Consider the following 22,321-nt stretch of genomic DNA (forward strand, 5'->3'; position numbering starts at 1 on the left):
AATTTGCAGCGTTTTTCTCTTGCGGTTGTTCTGGGGGTTTGTGTGTGTTTTATATATTTGCAGCATTTTTCGTTTGCATCCGTTTTGTGATTTTGTAAGTCTTTGCTTCTGCGTCGTTTCTGTGATTGCAGCATGTTTCTCTTGCAGCATTTTTTTTCTTGCATGTGTTTTATGCGTTTGTGAGTTTTGGTTTTGGATCATTTCTGTGTTTGCAGCGCTTTTGCGGTTTGCAGCGTGTTTGCCCGTCGGCCACCGTACTAATCACATCCACAGGTCAACATACACACTCGGTCACAGCGCCACCGAGTGGACATGCGTGGATTCGCCGACCAACAAGGATGCGAGGACCCGTCCAACGCTGCTTGCAGCTCTAATTACAACTTAAAACCTCTTTCAAACTTGTTGTGGTCTTAGAAGGTTCACAGCCCGGCTCTCAGATCAGATCAATCTGCCGCAGCTGTGAGATTGAGCTCCGGCTGTGTGCTGTTGCCAATCAGCTGGGCGGGGATATAAGGAAGGATCTCTCAGCTGCTCAGTTGGTTGTGGGTGGGCGACGAGGGTTAGCGTAACGTAACAATTGGGGGCTCGTCTGGGAGGAATTTGTGAAAATCCTGCTCCTGTTTTTTGAAGTGATAAAAGAAGCTGTGGTTAATGGGATGCTGGCAAAGCAAATTCAAAACTTTGATTATGAAGTGAAGTCTGAGAGTCTTCATGAAGAAGATGAGACGGTTTTGGGGATGTTGAGCCTGCCTCTGGAAGTAGTGTGCAAAAATTAGAGCTGCAGCTTAAGCTAGAGCAAATTAACTACGAACAGATGAACAACCTTAGTTCATTTAATTTAAATATGCTCAGTTTGATGAACCTATTAATTTTAAAAATCTGATAATGAAACACTTCCCAATTTTGGCCCTACCTTTTCTCATAAGGACCCTTATGTTGTATATGTTTTTTATCCAATAGTGGATTGTGCAAAATAACCTTGTCTCATAAATCTAGGTACAGAATAAATGAAAGAAAACAAAGCACACCCTGTCAGGCTTTCCATTAACAATAAAAATTATTAACATACATTTTTTAAACATACAAAAACAAACAATACAAGGCAGAAGGATGATAGAAGGCCCATGTCATTCCAACATTAACCACAATAATCTGTTATTATAATAGCAAAAATGAACTGGACAGAACCTGGCTGGAAACCAAGTCTTAGTAACAAAGCATTATTTTGTTAACCAATTAAAAATAGTGCCCACTGAGATGATCACAATCGCACTTATCTTCAAAGAAAAACAAAACAGATACACAAGTGGAGAGACCTACAGACCTCTGGGAGAGTCTGTCTTTTCTTTTTTTTTTTAAAGAGCGGCTATAATAAGAGCTGAAATCTGCCTTTTGCGACTAACTACATCACAGGACGTACACACACTGAAGGTTTTACATTCACAACTCTGTTCTGTACATCGATTCAGCCAAGGCATCTGATTGGTTAAAGACATATTTCCCCTCGATAAAAGGCTCAACAACAATTTATTCTGATGTTTAACTGTCACATAGTTTCTACTCTACAAATTATAACTGGATCACTGGATGATAAAATACTGAAAGTGTAAATTAAATCAGTCACCAGCCAGTAAAAAAAAAACACCTCGATTCACTCAAATACTTCAACCCAGTACAGAGCGCGACTTTATGGAAAACCTTCAGTCTGGAGTAAATCCAAATAAAATCAAAAGTACATTTGTTTAAAAAAAAAAAGGAAATTTTAAACCTTCACTGCTTGTTAATCTCTTCATATACTAAACACAACCGACTGTGTCCTCTCTTACTGCATACATGCTGTGGAACGGACCGAATCATCGCGTGGACGTCCGACGGAAGCTTCAGACGTCCAGGAGGAAACTCAGTCTGCTCCACAAGGAATCTTTTGGTTTGTGTGTAAATACAAACTGGGATACTTTTGTTTCAGTCATGATTTTATCACAGAACTGAACCGGAATCAGGCTTCAAAGTGTCTAACTGTTGCCTTCGAGGCTGAAAACTTGACTGCGGCGCTACAGCAGGTTTGTTTTCCTTCCAGTCCAACACCATCACGAACCGTTCGGGGAGGTGGAACTGAACCTTTCTGCTCTCTGAATCCATGTTCCCACCAGGTGTGACACAGATGCAGGTGTCTGTCCACTGTCTGTAACCAGGTATTTAACGCTAAAACAAACTGCAAAAGGACAGAAAGGGCTTCGGCCAAGGTTCAGTTCCGTCTTGTTGCTTCTTCATTGGCGACTTAGAAAAGACGACACGAGAGTAAATCCAAAGGCTTTAGTGAAATCACGAGAAAAAAGCTGTCCGATCGTCTTTAACATCAAACAACTTCACAACAAGAAGGGGTTTTGGCAATGATAAAAGCAAAAAGAAAACAAAAGCCCCTGTCTTTTTTTTTTTTTTTAAATCACAGTTTTCAACTGTGGACGTCTTTAGACGAGGGTCTGCTGACCTTCATTAATGCTGAAGTTGGTGACATGGAGCCTGTGAACGTAGCACAATATGTGACGAAACAAAATCAGTCCTGTTTTGCTCTGTACAACAACCGGAGCAGAAGTCCAGTCCAACAAAAGGGCCATAAATTAGTTTCTGGGAGGCGTCCAAAGTCGTTTTTTGGGGGGGATATTTCCGATAGTTGCTCTTTCAGAGATGCGGCCAAACCATCTGGCTTGGGGTTGAAGAAGTTTTATTTTGAGCTGAAGGTTTCCAAGACTTCAGAAAGTCCAAGTTTGATGTTAAACTGGGATTAATCTTCCTGTCTTATCTTATCCTGTCTCTGTTATATGGAAGCCCATTTCTGCTTCGGAAAAACAGATGACACATTAGGAAATTTCAAAAAATTCTTGGTTAGTTGAAAGCATGATACAAGATTGTACGGGAAATTAATATTGACAGAGAAGTTTGACATAATACAAAGTTCCGACATGAGTAAATACTGTTGGTTTACTTGATAAAATTTAATTATGAAACATTGCGCAAAACTATGTCAAAATCCAAATTAAAAAAATGTGTCCTAGTGCAGAGTTAGTTCAGAGTTCAAAATTTGTATCCATTTTCATTTGAGATGTAATTTTTTGACTTTTCGTGTTGTTGTCAACTTGCTTTTTAAAATTAGTGTGGCAGAAATGGGCTCCCGTACATCTGTGCCGCCAACAAATACAAAAGTTTTCATCAACAATGAGCTGTTCTGTTTGCTAAAACCTCATAGAGTCCAAACAGAAGCTCCTTCTTCAACATGATTGCATGAATTCTTCTTCTTTGAGTCTTTTTTTTTTTTGCGACTTTAAAATACAGCTTCTTCCACCAACTGGCTCCAGGCTACATTTCTTCACTGGGAATCTGCTCATTTATCAGATGTGTCAGTCGAAGGGGAAATCTTTGGAAACAACTCCAGAAATGTTGAAGGAAAAATGACATTTCTTTAACTTGTTTCCATGTTTGCTTGTTTTTTAGCAAAGACAAGTTGGCTACTGTTAATCTGTTCCTATTCCAGCCTACATATTGATTTTTGGTTAGAAAATCTGATTCTGAAACCTCTTTCTTTTTCTAACTGCACTAAAAGTTTCTTTGCTTTACTCAGAAATGCATTAAAGGGCCTGAAAAAGATTTGGACCAATTAAAGGTAACATAAAACCATTGAGAATTTAAGGGCCAAGAACTGCACGTCCTGTCTTCTTCTGTTGTGTAAAATCCTTGTTTTGGGGTCTTTATTTTGTCTTTGATGGTCTGAGGAACAATTCTGGGTTATAAATGCTTCAGATGTCTCGACATGTGCTGCGTTTCGTTTCCGTCTGACGGTTGGGGGAACTTTAGGACGTCCGCAGAGTCTTACGAAGTTTTCACCAGGTCGTACACATAAATGAGGAAGTCGTCGTCAAACTTGATGAAGTAGACGGACGGCTTGGCCTCCACCTGGTGGATGACCATGCCCGTTCGTTTGCCACCGTCCTCTTTGGCGTACTCGACCTGTTTACCGACCAGACTGTCCACCACCTCGCCGGGTTCCCTCTCCGCCGGGACGCTGTCGTCTACACAGAGGCAATAAAACAGATCGGTGTTAGCATGTTCTCCAGCTTTTCTGGTTTTACTCTTGTAGCACAACAGAGAAAACCAAAGACATGGACAGAAGAAGGTTTCTGACAACTCAGTTGAACAATTTTGGTCACATAGAGACAAGTAATACTCTGAGAAAATATAAAATAAACCTATTAACAGTTTTAAGGGGGAACCAAATTGGACTTTTGGATGGATGTAGGGATTTCTTTAGTCAAAAGTTGATCAGAAAAAGAAATGTCTTTATTGGCAAGTAGGTTTCCCCATTTAAGATCTTTGTCTGGATACTTTGGTGCTTAACTGTGACAGTAAACATAGTTCAAGTTCTATTTCTGGAAAGAGATGTTGCAGTTTGACTTTGTAGATGTCTAAACTAAAAAGCTAAATTGTATTAAACTCTATCAGACTGGTTGCATGTCTCAGGTGGTCAAATATTGTTTCGGTTGAATTTGTTTAGTGTACTTTCTGCACCTTTTGGTGAACTTGGATTAGTTTGAAGAAACAATTTCACCACCATTAACCACTAATTTCCTTCTTCTTCAAAAATTCTCAATATTATTCGCATTTAAGTAACGGCTAATGAAACACTGGCATTTTTGCCAAACATGTATGCCACAAAAACAGATCCAACTGAAGTATCTGCATTAACTTCTAGACTGAGAATCTGAAGTTCATTCTAACAGTAATCCCACTACTGTCAATTCTATGACTTTGTAGCTGCAAAACTGAAAATTCTCAACAATTTGTGGACTCTGGAGGTTAGGGTTACCCACTTTGTTCCTGATTAATTTATTGTAGGAGCCTTGAATCTGCAGCAGCTCTGTTGGCTGGGCAGGAAAAGCAGCAGGGTAATTTAGGGAATTAATGAATTTAAAGCTGCCGTTCCATCTGCATGAACTGGATGCATCCCTTCTCTCCATTTGAAGACAGAACTCTGCTGCTGCGTTGTGCTGCTGCTCTTTAAAATAGTCGAAACACAAAGAAATTTGACTGTGGATTTGTTGGTAGAATTTGGATATCAGGAGTTGGACCTCTGGTCCAAGAGTAAATCTGGTAAAAAGTCTATAATACAAGCAGAATCTGCCTTTTAAACCAGACATGTATAATGCTACCCATCCAGAGGGTTGTATCAGCAAGGTTTGCCATTAAAATTCCCACTGGGGTAAAAATCCAAACCAAATTAAAATGACTGGACTCACTGGAGTCGGGCATAATACGGAGGTCTCCTTCTTTGTAGTCGTCCAGCAGCTGGTACATGTAGAGAACCGGGTCTTTCTCGTAGGTGATGTAGAACCAGGTGGTCATGATGGGAGCTCTGGCCAGAACCATCCCCCTCCACTCCTCCTTCGGACCCTCCTCCGTCTCAAACATGTGCTCCACCGCCTTACCGATCATGGCGTCCGCCAGGTTGACATCTGTCAGGCGGGATTTAGCTGCAGGGATAAAATTTAATTCAAAACAGAAGTCATTTCACGCAGTTAAATGTGTGTCATGTTTGAGTCTGCCACAGATTAGGTAAAATTTATTTAATCTAAAAGAGAATTTATTCTGAGAGCAGCAGACTTTAAACAACTCCTCAGTCTAAGCTGTTTGTGACAAAATGCTAATCTTAGCATGCTAACATTTGATGTTAACATGAAAGCATAAAAGGTTTTTACATGTAGCATGTCATACCACGTGCTTAATGTTAGCATGTTATGTTTAGCCAACATTAACATGCTAATAGAATATTTCAATGTTAATGCGAATGTTAGCATGTTGCTAACAAACCAACATAGCAGGTTATACTATGTACTTAATGTTAGCATGCTATGTTTAGGCTACATTGACATACTGATAGTCTAAATATCAGCATGTTATATTTAGGCAACAGTAGAATATTAATAGGCTAAACAATAGCATGTTACTACTTTGCTCTATATTAGCATGTTATTGTGTTAGACTTCAACATTCAGCATGTTACATTACTTCTTCATTGGTGGCATGCTATATTTGGTCAACATGATCACACTAATAGCCTAAATATTAGCCTGTTACTGACATGCTAACATGCTAATAGGCTAATTATTAGCTTGAGTTGGAGTTGTTACTAATGTATTATATGTAAGCATGTTGACATGTAGAATGTTATACTAGGAGCTTAATGTTAGCATTTTATGTTTAGCAACATACTAACTAAATATTAGCATGTTATACTATGTTCTTAATGCATGCAAACATGTTATGTTTAGTAAACATTTATATACTAATAAATTAATATTAGCTATATGCTATATGTATGCTATATGTCAGCATGGTACTAAGAATGTTATACAATGTGCTTAATGTTGTCATATTATGTTTACTAGACATTAACATGCTAAAAGACTATATATTAGCATGTCTACTACAGGCGTAAAGCTAGCATGTTGTGTTGGGCCAACATTAGCATGCCAATAAACTAAAGATTAGCATGTTCCTAAAAGACGAAAGATTCACATGATAGACTAGAAAAGCACTCAGAGAGTGCAGACCTCCGCCAAGGATAGAGGAAAACAGGAAACACATGCAGTAACAACCCGGTCTCACGGGGATTCGTGAAACTGTGACGTAAGTTTTTGTTTCGGTTTCGTGCGCACCAACACGATGTCGTCATGTTTTTCGTGCAGCTCACCACGAACGAAACCGGCTGTGGTAATCACATCTGAAAGTGGTTTATACCGGCGGATTCATGACGATCTAAGCTGTCCATCGGCGTTTGCGGCCGCCACCGCGGCCGCCACCGCAGCCACCGGACATTCTTTAAATTCCTATGCAAATTCGTCGGATTCATGACGATCTAAGCTGTCCATCGGCGTTTGCGGCCGCCACCGCGGCCGCCACGCCACATATCCGGCCGCTGCGGCCGGATATCCGGCGGCCGCGGTGGCGGCCGCAAACGCCGATGGACAGCTTAGATCGTCATGAATCCGCCGAATCTAAGCTGTCCATCGGCGTTTGCGGCTGCTGCCGCGGCCGGATGTCCGGCGGCCGTGGCGGCGGCCGCAAACGCCGATGGGCAGCTTAGATCGTCATGAATCCGCCGGTATAAACCACTTTCAGATGTGATTACCACAGCCGGTTTCGTTCATGGTGAGCTGCACGAAAAACATGACGACATCGTGTTGGTGCGCACGAAACCGAAACAAAAACTTACGTCACAGTTTCACGAATCCCCGTGAGACCGGGTTGGCAGTAAAGGAACATGAGCTGGAATCAAACCTGCGTGTCTGACACAGTTCTGTTTACAAATCACCTTCTTAACCAGTTGAGCTATCTGGACACCTTGTTCCAATTTGTTGGACGACATACTAACCTATGATGTTTTTGTCATATTTTGGACCACATAATAAAACATACTAAAAAATTCAAAGTGATCCAGAATCCAGGATCCTTTCCGGATTGCCACCAAAATTAAATCAGCTCTTCCTCTTACCATAGTCTACATCCCCTCAACATTTCATGTGAATCTGCCCAGGCGTTTTTGAGTTATCTTGCTAACAGACAGACAGACAGACACACAAACGCCGGGTGTCACATAACCTCCTTGGCGGAGGTTATAAAGGTAATATTGGCTAAACACAAGATGCTAACTTTACGCATGAAGTATAATTTTATCCTGAGCTGTATATAGTGTTATGTTCAGCCGACACTAATGTACTAAAAGACTAATAAATATTAACATGTTACTGAAAAGCTATGTTAGATAACGTTAATGTTGGATAAATGTAACTTGCTAAGATTACACATTTACTATAACATGCTATATGTGAGCATGTTATGTAGCGCTCACATTAACAGAATTATAGACTAAATATTAGCCTGTTGCAAACATGCTATATGTAAGTATGGTATCATCCTGTGTTCAGTTAGTGTTGACCGACATTAACAAGCTAATTTATTAACATTTAGCATGCTATTCTACATGCTTAATGTTAGCATGTTGTGTCTAGTGTGGCACTGCTCTGAGGTCAGTCTTACCCAGTCTGTCTGGGAGAACTTCCAGTCCCTGAACCCTCTCGTCTTTATGAAGCTCCAGACCATAAACACAGTCGAATCCATCGTATTTGATCAGATACAGAGACGGATTCACCGGCACCTGGTGGACACAAAGACGTTAGAAAACAGTCATTTTGTGCTTCTATTCACACACCCTTCCTACCTTCAACCCTTTACTACAACAGTAATAGACATTTTAGCCTGATACAGATAAAGAGCTCAGTGCAGATGTGATTGGACGGAGCATCTACCTGCAGTTAACAGTTAATGGACCCTGTCTTTACCTGGTCGAGGACTGTCCCTTTCCAGACCACGTGTCCTCCACCTTCCTTCCAGACATGCTGAATCCTGCAGCCGACGATGTTGCGTCGAGGCTGCGACAGAACTTTGGTGGTCGGGCCCAGGCTGCTCTTATGCTTTCTTTATGGAGACAGGAAACAACGCAATCAACCCAATCTGTATGTGGATTTCCACCTGTCAAACACCCCAATGTTGGACCAACTATTCGTAAGCAACTGAACTTACTTGTGCGGATTCTTTTTCTTCATCATATTTGCAGAAACACCTGCATGCCCTGAGGAGAAACACAAATCATTTAGCAAATGCTGCGAGGTTGTAGTTTGTTTAATGCAGATACAGGATACTTTATGTCACCGCTGAGTATATTGGAAGCACTAAAGTGTTGAATAAGTCATCAATAAATGCCATTTTAACTTCAAAAACCATCGCAGAATCACCAACATGTTTGACAGATGACACAGTGCTTTGGCTTTCTTATATCTTCTGAATCTCTTGAGTGTCTTTTTGGATGCTTTCCTAAACTTCAACCTTTGGTACTTCCTCTACCTCATGAAGGAAACTTGATTTTCAAGAGCATGCTCAATTTGTTGCATCCACTAGACTTCTTCTGCCACCTTTCTTCGACATTCTACTACTTTTTTTGGACAAACCCAAAAGTTGAGATTGGAAAACTAACTACATTTGAGATCTCATTATCTTCTATTTTCATTTAACTCTCAACTTTTAATCAATGCTGAGCCTCTTGGGAGCTTTTTTTTTTGCATGAAGAGACACACAGCTGCCAAAAAAAACATTTAGCAGCCAAGTGTCCAATTATTCTTACGCTCTTACAACTTGGCACTATTTGCTATAAGGACTTTCTACATTGAGGTAAAATCTTCCCTGATTAAAGCCGAGTCTTGGCACTTAAATCTTCTATCCATCATTTTATAGTAAACTGAATATGCTGAAGTGCTGAGCCTGCAGAGCAAAAAGTGTTCATTGCATATATTTATTATTAGACTTGATATAGTAGATGTAATACATGGGGCAGAAAAAGGAACCTGGACCACTTCCTGTTGGTTTAGTCTATTTAAGAGACTTGAAACCTCCCCAACCGAAGAGAAGAGTCATAATGAAACACAACCCCTTTTTTGTTGCTACTCAACTGTTCGAGTTTTACTGTGAAAATGTAAATGCTAACGCTAATACCTGCGTTAAACAGATGACATTCTTCGTATTGACAATTTTCTAACTTGGACATCACTAAAAGGATCCCAAAAATGTCAAATGTCTTGTGTTTTTGTATGGTCCATCTTGGGCAATGTACATACCAAATAGATGTGCAGAAATCTACAGTCATAGAAGCTAAAATAGTGTTACGGTAGGTATTTAGCAGAGTGAAAACAGTGCTACAAAACGGTACTGATGATATACACGTATAAGAAAAGGCCATATGACTTCTGATATAAATGAGTCTGAAAAGAAGCTTTGATGAAGATGTTTTGTGAGCCCTCAGTGCATCTTTTGTGTTCGGTGGAAGTTTAAACCACAAGATGTACCAAAAACAGAGACTGTAAAGGGTTTGAACGTAAACAAAACCCAGAACAATGTGTCGATGCAGCAAAGGACAGGAGGTGAATATCAAGTGATAATCAAACTTTAGGGAGACCTACGAAGCACTTTTATTGAATTCAAAGCTTCCTATGAAAACCTCAAGACCAACCTGGTTTGTTCGACTATCGATCCACTGATTATTTTATGTTAGAGCAGTTCAGGGTTAGAAATTCTCCAGAACAACAAGTCGACTATGTTGGAATAGTTGTTTACAGCAAGGTTCAGGGCTGCTTTGTGGTTGGTTTCTGTTCAATCAGCAGCTCTACAGAGTTTGTGGTGACCGTCCTTGATCAGCTCTGACCTGCATCAGCTGTGTCTCTGTGTCCCGGAGTGTTCTTCATTCATCTGGAGGCAGGTGGGCAGCCAGGCCGCCCGGCCACACAGCTACAGCTCCAACCAGTCCAGGGCTGCAACCAGACAAAACACCTCAACTCAGGGGCGGCGAACATACGGACGACTTCGCAAAGTGCAAGAATTATGGAGAAGATGTCGACTGCAAACCGTACATTTTTAAAACCGTGAATTTAAAATAACTTCTAGAGCTTGACGAGTTGTTTTGATCATAAAGTAAAATGCTGTATGGCTCAGTCCCAGATACCTGTGACTGAATGTTTTGTTCCTTTGTAGACACTCTGTGATGTGAGTTGTAATGTGTAAATGATAAAATGAGGCATAATATTGTTCAAATTTCACTTATTTTTCTTGAGAAGATTAAGGTTGTTCATAATGTTTTGTAAAAAGACAATTCATTAAATGTGAACATTGTCAGAACGTACTCTTTTGCCCTAAAACTAAGGAAACATTAGGAGTTGTGGTTATTTTCATTTTATTATGCTGTGATTTTACTGATCACTTCAGATTAGATTAGACTGATTGTGGCCCCTGAACTAAAATGAGTTTGACACCCCTGGATTAGCTTCTACGAGGTTTAGAAACATCAACCACAAGTCAGATCTGTCCTTCAGGAGTTGTCTGTAACTTTACTGACATCTACTGGAGCTAAACAGTTTCTACATCATCACAGAAACATGATGTCAGAGCTGCATTGATTTAGGAAATGTTCATTTTAAAAAAATGTTTAGTACAAGAACGGGAAGATTCTGCAGCCGTCTGATTTATATCTGTGTTTGGACTTCCCCTAACTGAAACAATCTTTTTGCAGTTACTGGGTGGTTTTTTTTTTCACTCCTGTCACATTTTTCCTCACTGTGGGTTCATTTTTCACTACATTATAAAGTCCTGCACCTGTGTGGAAACCATGAATAGAAGTAGAGAGAACTCAGAAATGTCTTCCATCATAATGGTATGGATAGAATAATGGAAATCAAAAATAACTCAATTTATTCAGTGATTTATTTCACAATAATTGACCTGAGATCAACATGTCCAACATTTGTCGACATGTTCACAGGTCTTTCCAATACTGGAAAAAACAAAAAAGTGTCTTTCATTTTACTATTTTAGTATTTTCTGTAGTCATTTTTTTATTAGTTTCCTAATTATAACACAAAACAATTTTAGTCACGTGACTGTTGGTCGCAGGTTCATCACTCAAGAATTCTAAGTTTAGTTGCTGCAAAGACTGCATCTTTTTTAATGGAAACCGATGTAAACTGATTACAGTTTTGCAATTTTTTTAATTAAAAAAATGATTTTCACTAAACATCCCAATGATAAGCTTCAAATTGGTTGATTTTCCCAACAGAACTGCATGCTACAGCCGTAGTTCGATGACTAAAAGTTAAAAATCTGACCATTTTTTCATTTTTTTATAGCTTCAATCTTTGATAAATTGTCTCGTTTTGGTGATTTTATTATTATTAGTCCTTTTTGTTTCAAATTTTGTTTGGGGTGCTAACATGCAACTGTTTCACAAATGCTATCATGCTGACTTTTAGTGTGCATGCTAATATGCTAATCAATAGCATGTTGTTGTAGCATGCTAAGTGTTGTGTTGTTATTATTTTGCCAGCATACTAAACATTAGGTGTTCTATATGTAAAAATGTTATGTTCTGCTAAGCTGAACATTGAAATACACCAAATATTTCCATGTTACAGTAACTGTAGTACCATTACCATTTCAACCATCGTCAACATTAGCATCTTGGTATATACCAAGCTTTAGCATGTTACCAACATGCTACATATTACAAGTAAGGCATTAAAACGATCTTGCTTGGCATCAGGACTGAGACTAATGTTTTATTTATGTAAAATAATCACAGAAATTCACTGAAATACATTATTTTGAAGAATTATTTTGATCAGAAGTCACGTTCGTCTAAGTGTTTAGTCAAAGAAATGAAATATTTACCTAGACTCCAGTATTCAGGAGGATTGACGGGACGTCCAGCAGTTTTCTGGGTCAAACTTCGAGCCTCGAGGACAAAACCAGGATTAAACCTGCGATAGCAAACGACAAAATTAATAATTCAACATAACTGATTGATATTTAATCTGTTTGATACAACAAAAGCAAACGTGAATCTTTAGCTTCAGTTTAAAATTAAGATTCGTCGGCGGTACACTACGTTATTGTTTTGTTATGGATTAAAGATGTGATAAAGAAAGTATCCAGACCTTTTATTTTGGCAAGCTAAGTGAATCCTATCATCTCATTTTTTAATATTACATTGTTGATGTTCCCGGTTGTGACCAGCAGGGGGCGACACTCCACCTGCCTCAGTACTGAAGGCTTCAGGTCAGTTCTGATCAGGCGTGAACTAACCGTGATGTCACCCGTTGGTTTCAACGCCAAGAAAATGAAGCCCGGATTTTGCTACTTCCTGGTCGGCATTTTGGATTTTTTTTGGAGCCAGTGACGTAAAACGCGTCAGCAAATAGGCTGGACCAGAGAGCAACTGGGGGCAGGACCAGTCAATGGGACTGTCAATCAAGTATAGCCACGCCCCCTGGCTCTGCCAAATTTAACGATTTATTTAAAATTCAGTATTGATTTATTTTAAGATCTGCCACCTGATCTCTCATTTTGACCATGAAAACTAACGGGAAAAAAATCCTGAGCTGTAGAACATCAGTCTATCAAATTTTATTTTTTCCAAAAATGAATTGGGGTCTATGGAGCAAAAGCTTTTTGGAGCCAGCCCTAGCGGACGGCGTGATATTGCAAATTTTTGACACTTCTGGGTTGGCTTCAATTTTGGAGCCAGATGCTACGTCCATCTTTATATACAGTCTATGGTTCTGATCCTGAAGCCTCTTCGGTTGATGATTTGTGCATTTTGACCTGAATTCTGACTGCAGGTGGCAGAATTCAGCAGATTTGAGCCCCTCCTAGTGTTTTATGTATGCTACTCAACAGTATATGACAAAAAAATTAAAAAAAAACATCAGGGGTTTTGCATTTTAAATGTGCTTTTAAACTGCAAATGACCTGTTGATCTGAAACTGACAACAGAAATGCACCCAGGAGTTCCTCAAAATAATGTCGAAGCTGATTAAATTAATGACCAAACACATGCACCAAATGTTTACCATGATTGTCTCTTGTCTTACTTGAAATAAAATGCATTCTAATGAATAACATCAAGGTGAAAAACCACATGTGGATCACTGGAGGAGCAACAGAGCTTCTGAAGGTTTCATGTCCTGAACACGAGACTTCAATTATTGATCAGCGGAGCCGGTGAGGAAGCCTGCAGTGTATTATTTATCTGCAGGCCGGGTGTTACGTAACACATCTGACCCTCTAGCTGCTCACCGTCTGCTCTGCTTGAGGCCTTTACGACAAAAACTCTGCAAACCCCAACCAGGTAAACACATCAGGATGAACAGAGACAAGACTCCTGGAAAAAAAAAAAAAAAAACGTGACCCGACAGCTTGATGTGAAGCAGAAAAGACGCCAGATGCTCAAAGCTGACATTCCTGCTCACCTGCAGAGGAAACTAACCACCAGAAAAGACATTCTGCAGCGTTCGGCTGCAGCCGGTGGTGATTTTTTTTCCTCCCGTTGCCCCGGGCAACACATGATTAGTCATCTGCCGTCCTGAGGGGCCGGCGATGCTGGACGGCAACATCTCAGCGTCACTCGGTCCGACTTCGACAGAACTTGAAACCGGAGAGGTGGAGCTCGAACTGGGAGAAAAACTGCATCATGCAGTTTCCACCACTTCAGAGGACATTATTCTCACTTCCTAGAGGCTAAGAACCAACAGTTTAACAAAGATCCTTAACTAAACTCAACTTTACCTTATTAGGACTTGATTTTGCAGCTCCCCTCTACCAAACAGCACAATGAGATTTATGTCCCCACAACATGAGAAACTGTAGCGGCAATGTAAGTAAGTCTGTGCAGAAAAATCCATCAAGCGCTGAACGTTTCCCTCCATCCTCCCCCCAAAAACATCTGGATTACATCAAGCCCCAGTACTGCCCAAAACTGTTCTTCAGGTCTGTGAATCAGCAAGTACAATAAAGCTGGACTTTTTCCGAACATGTGTTTTTAAACAGAGCCGTTAAAAGTGCTTTAACGCCAAATCCACAAGACAAAAATGCCTTTTATTTTCTTCAGGTTTCTATTGAATCGGTCTATTTTTTCATGCTTGGCGGGGGTTTTCTAGTTGCTGCAAAGGGAGAAGTCATAATACAGAATCCTGTGGAGGGTCTTAAATTGGATAAATTGGCTCTGTGGACAATAATTTATTGCATTTGTTCGTTTGTTTAATGTTTTTTATCGTAGCTCAAAGTGCACAGAAATCCGTCAGTGTTGTCTGGTTCACCTGCATCATCCAGTTTTATATCCCGGAAGACACATAATGAAAGCAAGAAAAGCACTTAGAGAGCGCAGTCCTCCTCCAAAGCTGCTCATTCCCCTATATGGCAGTGTCAGAAATGCAGCATTTGTTTATTAGACATAGAATGTGTCCAATTAAAACAGATGTACCAACAAACACAATAACCTTGAGCTGATCACAGGCTTGTGTTATGCATGTGTACGTTATGTACGGATACTGAACCGCGTGACCTAAATATGCAGCAGACGGTGGGAATTGATGGGACTCAGAAACACCCCCACAATTTAATCAGTTGTTCCTTGAATCATTTCCAATGGATAAGTCCCGATACGTCCACAGCAGTGCATTTGTAGTAGGATCATAATCATGTGATCGTCAGCAGGCAGCTGATGTAGTGTTCGCTTGTTGTCATGGTTACAGTGATGCCATGCTATCTCATGATACAGAAATCTTTAACAAATCTGTTGATCCAGACTATAAGCCGCATCACTGTCAAAATCTAATCACTTGGTCCTTGTGTCATTTCTGACCTTCCCTGAAAATTTCACCCAAATCCGTTAGTCTGTTTTTGAGTGATGTTGCTAACAGACAGACAGACAAACAGACAAACCAACCCTAATCGTCACATAACTCAAAAGCAAAAATAAGTAAAAATAAGCAGCCAGTGGAACGGTTGAGAATTTCCACCTTAAAAAAATGCAGTGTACTGACAAGAGTTTTGAAAACATGGCTTCAGACTTCCAGGATTTCATCCGTTACAAACCCAACATACAAACTTATTCAGCTCGTAGAGTTGGGCATTCTCCTTCAGAATCGGTTTCTGGTTCCAACATTTTTGGCCAAATAACCAATAACTAATATCAGAACTTGTCATTGTAAATGGACTGGCTCTTATATAGCGCTTTTCTACTCATCAGAGTACTCAAAGCGCTTTTACAACAATTGCTCCCCTTCAACCAGACACACACACATTCACACACTAATGTGCAGGTTGCTAATCAACCTGCAACATCAGTCAGTATACATTAATACACCAGTGGAACAGTCACTGGTAGGCAATTCGGGGTTCAGAATCTTGCCCAAGGAAACTTCGGCATGCAGCACATGACTAGGCGAGAGCGGGAATCGAACCGCCGACCCTTCGATCATTGGACGACCTGCTCTACCACCTGAGCCACAGCCGCCAGCGTAGAGTAATTTTACAGTGTTTGGAGCAGAGTTACAGGTGAGCGGGTGTGCTCGAGCTGCAGGTATGCTGCAGAAAGGTGGGTGGAGACCAATTTGCATTCTCACAGAGTTACATTTAGGCCATTTTTTAACAAAGAAAGTCCTAAATCTGTAGCTCTGACGCAACAGAGGTGATTCTCTAAGTGTTTGTTCCATGTATTGGGAAGAATTTGGGGAAATCTTGGTCTAATCTTTGCAGAAGTCATCTAAGTTCATCACCATGTAAAACAGAGATCAGTGAGACATTAATATTTTGCACTAAAATAAAAAAAAATCAACAACAAAAACACAGAATTTATCAACAAAAGCACAAACCAGGTGAGGTAAATGAAACAACCAGGCTGCTATGGTGGCAAAATGATGTGTATGTCAAGCAATAATTAGCAAAAAATGTTGGAATAAAAATGTCAAAGATGTGCAAGTATTGATGTAAGAAGAAAACATATTGACCAATATCTTTACAGGGCCTTTGTATCCTCTCAAATGTTGATCAGACAGTTTTGTTTCACTGGAAGATAATAGTCATAATATCAGGGAATAACTGGGTCTTTCAATTGCTAGCATCTGCGCTATGCTGCAGCAAAACTGTAAAAACATTTAAAACTGGAACTGATTTAACAGATGAGATGTAAGAAAAAGATGTTTATAGTATCCATGAGTATCAACGCTACATAAAGGTAACAACTCATGTTACTTCCAGTGTAGAGATAGCATTTATGGAATCAAGCAGCACACCTTATCTAATTAGCATCGATAGTTAGCATCTATCTGTAGCTAGAAAAATATTTAGTAGTAACATTGAGGCTACACTATAATCGCCGATTACACATAAACAAGATTTTAGCTCAAACCAAAGCCTCAAACAGAACCTGCTGCTCAAAGACTGAAAAGATGAAAAAACAAAAGTTGGCCAGGGTTAAAATTATGCTAATATTCGTTGACATCTGGCTGTGACATTGCAGTTAATTCTTTGACAAGATGCTAAGTACACAGACTGTATTTAAGTGAAGTGTCTTAAACTTGCATTCTTTCTAACAGCCACTAGGGGGCGAGTCCTCTAGTTGCAGACTATAAGAAAATGACCCAACTTCTCACTCATTTTGCTTCATCAATAAACATTTTCCAAATCAGTTTATGGTTTTAAAAGCTTGTTTCAAGGCCCCTTCAATACAGTATGATGTTCATTTTGTAAATTATGATCCCATTTACGGTAAAATAAACAATAAAGCAGGACATGCTTCAGGACGTGGGTACCTTCTGATTGACAATTATAGGTGTGCACAACTGGTTTCAAAAGACAAGATGGTGACGAGCAAATTCCAAAGTCCAGGCTTTAAAATTGCCATGACATTATGTTGGATACATCCAATGTTGATATACAGTCTATTGCTGAGGCTCAAAAACTTTACGTTGAAATTAGGGATGTTACTGACTAATAATAATCAAATACTTGCCATTAGTAATCTTACAGATTCAAAATATGTTGACCGATAAAGCCGAAAAAGAAGGTTGTGCATCAGATGATCTATTGTACATGAGTTGTCGTACCACGGTGCACCACCAGGTGGAACAACCTAAGATGGTGGTCACTTGTACTACCTGTAGTTCCATTTTGTCAAACAAAAGCATTGTGGGAGTTTAGCTAGTAAAGTCCAATCATTAGAAAGTCTCATGTGATGTCTAATGTTTAACGAGGAAGTAATATCATGATGTCAGCAAGCTAAAGAACGTTAGCAGTGTATCATCGGGGTTAATGTCAGACTAGTGGCTAATATCTGCAGTACAACTGATGTTGTGTTATTGATTAACTGAGTACTGGGTTAGGAGTAAGGAAGTTTACAAAATTTGAATCTCTAGTTGATAATCAAAACTTCCCAGAGTCTTAGATTAACTACAACTTTGTTTTGCTGTTTGATACTTAAAAAAAGTCAAATTTTTGTCATTTTGCCCAACGAATTTACAAGAGCAGAGTCAGAACATCATTTAGTCTGATTTAAGATAGAAGAAAGACTAAAAATGAAGCTTTGTTTGCAAGAAGTAACCAACTGCATGGAAATACAACCACAAACAGTGTCTTGCAATTGGTGCCACAAGACACAAGACGATAACATGTTTGATCATTTCAATCGAGACACTCAAAAATCCATCCAGAGCAAAAAAGATTAATAAAGTTTCAATGCATTTGCCATACGAGAACGTTTCTAAATGTTCTTCTCTATGCAGACGTACGTGGATATACCCTAGAAAATCTAAAAAGCTAATTGTTCTATCAATGTGCAAGCTGTGCCTGGGTTTAAATTATACTGTATGAGGGCCGTAAGAAGACTAAAACGACAGAACCTAACACAGACATTCTCATTAATCCAGAGTTGAAGCTTCCAGGCCTCGGCAGGTGAGTTTTACCTGCAGGATCCAGGTGACCTTTGCTTCCATTTTGCTCACGACTTGGTAAAGTTGTCCGCAGACTGAAGCGTTCAGATCAACTCCTGCAGGCTTCTATTACTTCATCCGCTGCCTCTGAATGAGACAATGCAGCAAAACGCATCTGACATCAAAATACAGCTTTTTTTCCCCCTGCTTTCACTTTGCTGCACCATGGCAGCTGTTGGAGGCCTGTAGAGATTTCTACTTCCTGTTGGCACTGATTGTCAGTTTGATTGTAATCTAGTAAAGCACGTGAGTAATAATAATAATAATTTATAATAATAATAATAATAAGTATGCAGTCATCATCTGCACTGAAGGAACCAAGCAGCCAGGTTCTGCAGGGCCAGCAGCAGCGTCAGCCATGTTTTTTACTCACTATTATTTACAGGCGCTGATCGGAGGAGGAAGGGGGCGGACGGGGGCCTCGGAGCGGCGCGCAACGGGGCGGCTCTCCGCGGGTTTATGCGAGAAAAAACGGGGGCAGGAACGTCCCAGACGGTCGGATGGACGGACTGGGTTCTGTCTGCTGCCTCCCCCGCCCCTCCCCCTCGGCGGGAGAACGCAGCGAGCAAACCGAACGCCCCGCGCCTCCGTTGTTTACCTGCGGCGACGCGGACAGGTGCGCGTTCTGGTTATCCGTCTTACCGTCGTTACCGGGAGTCAGATGAACCGGGGAGGGTGGCGGCGGGACCGTGAAGGGGCTTCTCGCCTCCCGCTGTCCGTCCACGGAGCCCCCGTTTCGACTTCACAGGAACCACACAGACTCCACGGACATCTCAGCGCCGAGAGTCAAGCAGGAAGCGACCGGAGCGCGCATCGCCGCCGTGCCCTTTCACAATAAAAGCGTCAGTGGCAAGCCTCCTGCATGCTAAAAAAAAAAACCTCTTTTGCTGTAAGTCAGCTCAGGTCAGAAGAGTCAGACTTATGTTTGGGAGCCATAATGAAGGTCAAAAAGTTAGCAAACGTGGTCGTACAACCGAAGAATGGAAACAAAGCTGTCTTTTTACACCTCGTGATGACGTATTCATCCACTCCACAAACTAGACCCATGTAACCAATTCTGAAGAAACGCCATAGGTCGAGGACGTTGTAAACCGAGGACCTCCTGTATACTAGTTTTTCTTTCTCTGTCTACCAAGCTTGAATTCTTTGTTACTGTTGCCTAAACAAACCTTCTTATTTGACCTTTTTTCATGTTATGTATTTCTATAATCAGTAAAAATGAAGTTAAAACTTTTGTCTAAGGCCCTTTAATTGTAAATTAATTGTCAACAATGAAGCAGTTTTATTTTTAAACAAATCCATAAATCCATATTTGGTTTGTTTATTTAGTTTTTCTTTGGATATATGCCAGTCATGTTGCAGACCACATTTATTCTCTATGCTGCATTTGCACATAATAGCTTCAAAAGAAAATATGTTTTTTACTTTGCTGTAAGTCGACAGTACATTTTAGTAGTTCTGTGACTGGTAAGGTGCCAGAAATCTATTTATTTATCACCTCTTTTTTTGTATAATATAATAAAATAGGGGCTGCTCAGTGACGTAGTGGTTAGCACTTTCGCCTTGCAGCAAGAAGATCCCTGGTTCAAATCCCAGCCTGGGATCTTTCTGCATGGAGTTTGCATGTTCTCCCTGTGCATATGTGGGTTTTCTCCGGGTATTTTGGCTTCCTGCCACAGTACAAAAACATGCTGAGGTTAATTGATTATTCTAAATTGCCCGTAGGTGTGAATGTGAGTGTGATTGTGTGTCTGTATATGTAGCCCTGTGACAGACTGGTGACCTGTCCAGGGTGTCCCCTGCCTTCACCCGAGTCAGCTGGGATAGACTCCAGCACCCCCCATGACCCTAGTGAGGATAAAGAGGTGCATAGAAGATGGATGGATGGATAATAAAATAGATAAACCAGCAAAAGTTTGATGTTTATGCAAAAAATTTCTTATTTTTTTTGTCTTTGCAATAAGTTTTGATTTCTATGATAACTTAAGCAAATACGTTAACTATGCATTGGCTTCACTTTTTAACGATGGGGATTCTACTGGAAAAATAACTGATTAAAGCAGCGATCATGATTCATGAAATTGGATTCTAACAGTACAAGTGAGAGTCCTGACTTTTTTTTGTATTTATCCTTTATATCACTCTTGTATTGTCTTTAAAAAATCTGTTTCTGACAGTCGTGTTGTCTGTTCTTTAACTGGACTTCCAAGAATTCCTATGTGCCTAATCTGTCTGTTTATATGTATGAATGGAAAACAAAATCTTGAATCTTGAATATTTTATTTTTCTCTCCCGCCTCACTTCCGGCCTTATTTCCGCCAACTTGACTCTCCTCTGTCTCCGCCCGCTCTGCTGCTAAATACTGCAACCGAGAGCGAATACAAGGACACCGACTGGCGCAGTACGCTGGTCTTCCCTGCTCAATAGTGATCTGTCATTCTGTTGAATGCGACAGAGGAGCAGACAGACAGTTAATCAGTTCGTAAAGTCAGTCCTGGTAAATCCTCTGTTCTGAGGCCTAAATGTCTGGTTTAGTTTCCTGTCAGAGCTCTGATGTTACTCAGTTTATTCTTCACATTCTGCGGGATTCATCTTCAGAACATGTCCTCTGTTTTGCATTTTACTTTTCCTTCCGTCACATTAATGAAACAAGAAAAGCAATCAGAGATAGCAGGACTCCTCCAAGGCTGCTCAGTGCTTGTATCATTTCCGATGATGAAGTCCTAATAAGTCCTCAGCGGTTGATTTGTAGTAGTATCACAATCATGTGATGTCAGCAGGCAGCTGATGTAGTGTTCACTTGTTGTCATGTTACAGTGAGGCTGTGCCACCATCTTGCAATGACACAGAAATCTTTATCAAATCCACAGTATAAGAAGCATCACTGCCAAAATCTTATCATTTGGTCCTTGCGTAATTTCTGACCTTCCCTGAAAATGTCATCTAAATGCATTGGCCTGTTTTTGAGTAATGTTGCTAACAGACAGACAGACAGACAGACACTGATCATCACATAACTCCTTAGCAGAGTAATAATGAGACTCTCCTCAAACTGGGACTACATTACCCATCACACACCGCAAAACTCCAAAAAATTCCTCCAAGTATGAAGGAATCTTCAAGTCTTTTTACATAAAACCTCATTGTTTAGTTAGACGGACGTGTAATGACCATCCCAGCACTACGTCACCATGGTAACCACCCAGCTAGAGGCTTTTTGTAGTTCTAAAGATGTTGTGAAAAAGTTCTGCAAACTTCTTGCAATGTTTTCTTGGTTTTTGAAGACTTTTCTAGACTTCAGTTGTTGAAACCCGAGCAGCAGTTTTGTTTGTTCTGCTCTGTGTAATTCAACAATTGTGACATCCTGAGAATACTTCAGACAAAATGTTCCACCTTACAGGAACGTTTGTTAAAAAAAAACATTCTGTCCTCTGAGGCCTCAATAACATCCAGAAAACATTTTCTGAACGTTGTTTTTTTGTTCTTCTGTTATCATAATAGGACAACAGCCTCTGAATGTTAAAACGTTCCATCCGAGTTTAGTTCTAACAATATTTGAAACTATAAATATCCTTCAAACGTCGTTAGAACATTATATTTAGAGTTTTAGACTAAGTAGGGTTATCAATCCTGTTTTCTATTGCGCTCAACTGCAACAAACACTCTTAACTGGACATTTTCTCTAACCTTGCATCAAATCTTAAAGTCAAATCCGTTTTGTTGGTTTCTAAAGACTTTTCTGGACTCTGATCATTGATGTTGAAAGTGGAGAAGCAGCTTTCTTTGTTGGTAGTGTCTACAGATACGGACCCGTACCCGTAGCCTGTGGCCTACGGATACGGCACTTTCCCTTATCATGAATATTAATGAGCCGTTCTGCTACGGTGAAATTCTTTCACTCATGC

General features: G+C 40.2%; 2 protein-coding genes across 4 annotated transcripts in view; one reads left to right on the top strand and one right to left on the bottom strand.

Annotated features, from left to right (window-relative positions):
- Nucleotides 1-22,321, top strand: part of txnl1 (thioredoxin-like 1) — a 76,594-nt gene that overhangs the window by 20,451 nt on the left and 33,822 nt on the right. The gene's annotated exons all lie outside the window — the stretch shown is intronic.
- LOC110968635 (spindlin-1) lies at nt 1,033-19,224 on the bottom strand. Of its 3 annotated transcripts, XM_022218563.2 has the most exons (9): nt 19,059-19,224; nt 18,390-18,503; nt 12,319-12,407; nt 10,304-10,409; nt 8,632-8,680; nt 8,391-8,526; nt 8,089-8,206; nt 5,289-5,522; nt 1,033-4,064 (listed from the first exon to the last, which is right to left on the bottom strand). In XM_022218563.2, the coding sequence occupies exons 4-9, from the start codon at nt 10,341-10,343 to the stop codon at nt 3,865-3,867; spliced, it is 777 nt and encodes a 258-aa protein (XP_022074255.1). In that variant the 5' UTR covers nt 10,344-10,409; nt 12,319-12,407; nt 18,390-18,503; nt 19,059-19,224; the 3' UTR covers nt 1,033-3,864. The 3 variants fall into 3 exon arrangements, with proteins under 3 accessions (XP_022074255.1, XP_022074254.1, XP_022074256.1); XM_022218562.2 differs by lacking the exon at nt 18,390-18,503; XM_022218564.2 differs by lacking the exons at nt 18,390-18,503; nt 19,059-19,224 and adding an exon at nt 13,726-13,816.

The sequence above is a fragment of the Acanthochromis polyacanthus genome, chromosome 18 (genome assembly GCF_021347895.1).
Source record: "Acanthochromis polyacanthus isolate Apoly-LR-REF ecotype Palm Island chromosome 18, KAUST_Apoly_ChrSc, whole genome shotgun sequence".
Taxonomy (NCBI): Eukaryota; Metazoa; Chordata; class Actinopteri; family Pomacentridae; genus Acanthochromis; species Acanthochromis polyacanthus.

Coding starts and splice junctions, on each gene's coding strand:
- LOC110968635 (XM_022218562.2), bottom strand. CDS start 10,343: ATGAAGAACACTCCGGGACACAGAGACACAGCTGATGCAG. Junction 8,207..8,390: donor AAGGGACAGTCCTCGACCAG/GTAAAGACAGGG, acceptor TGTGTCCACCAG/GTGCCGGTGAATCCGTCTCT. Junction 4,065..5,288: donor CCGTATTATGCCCGACTCCA/GTGAGTCCAGTC, acceptor GCCTCTGTGTAG/ACGACAGCGTCCCGGCGGAG.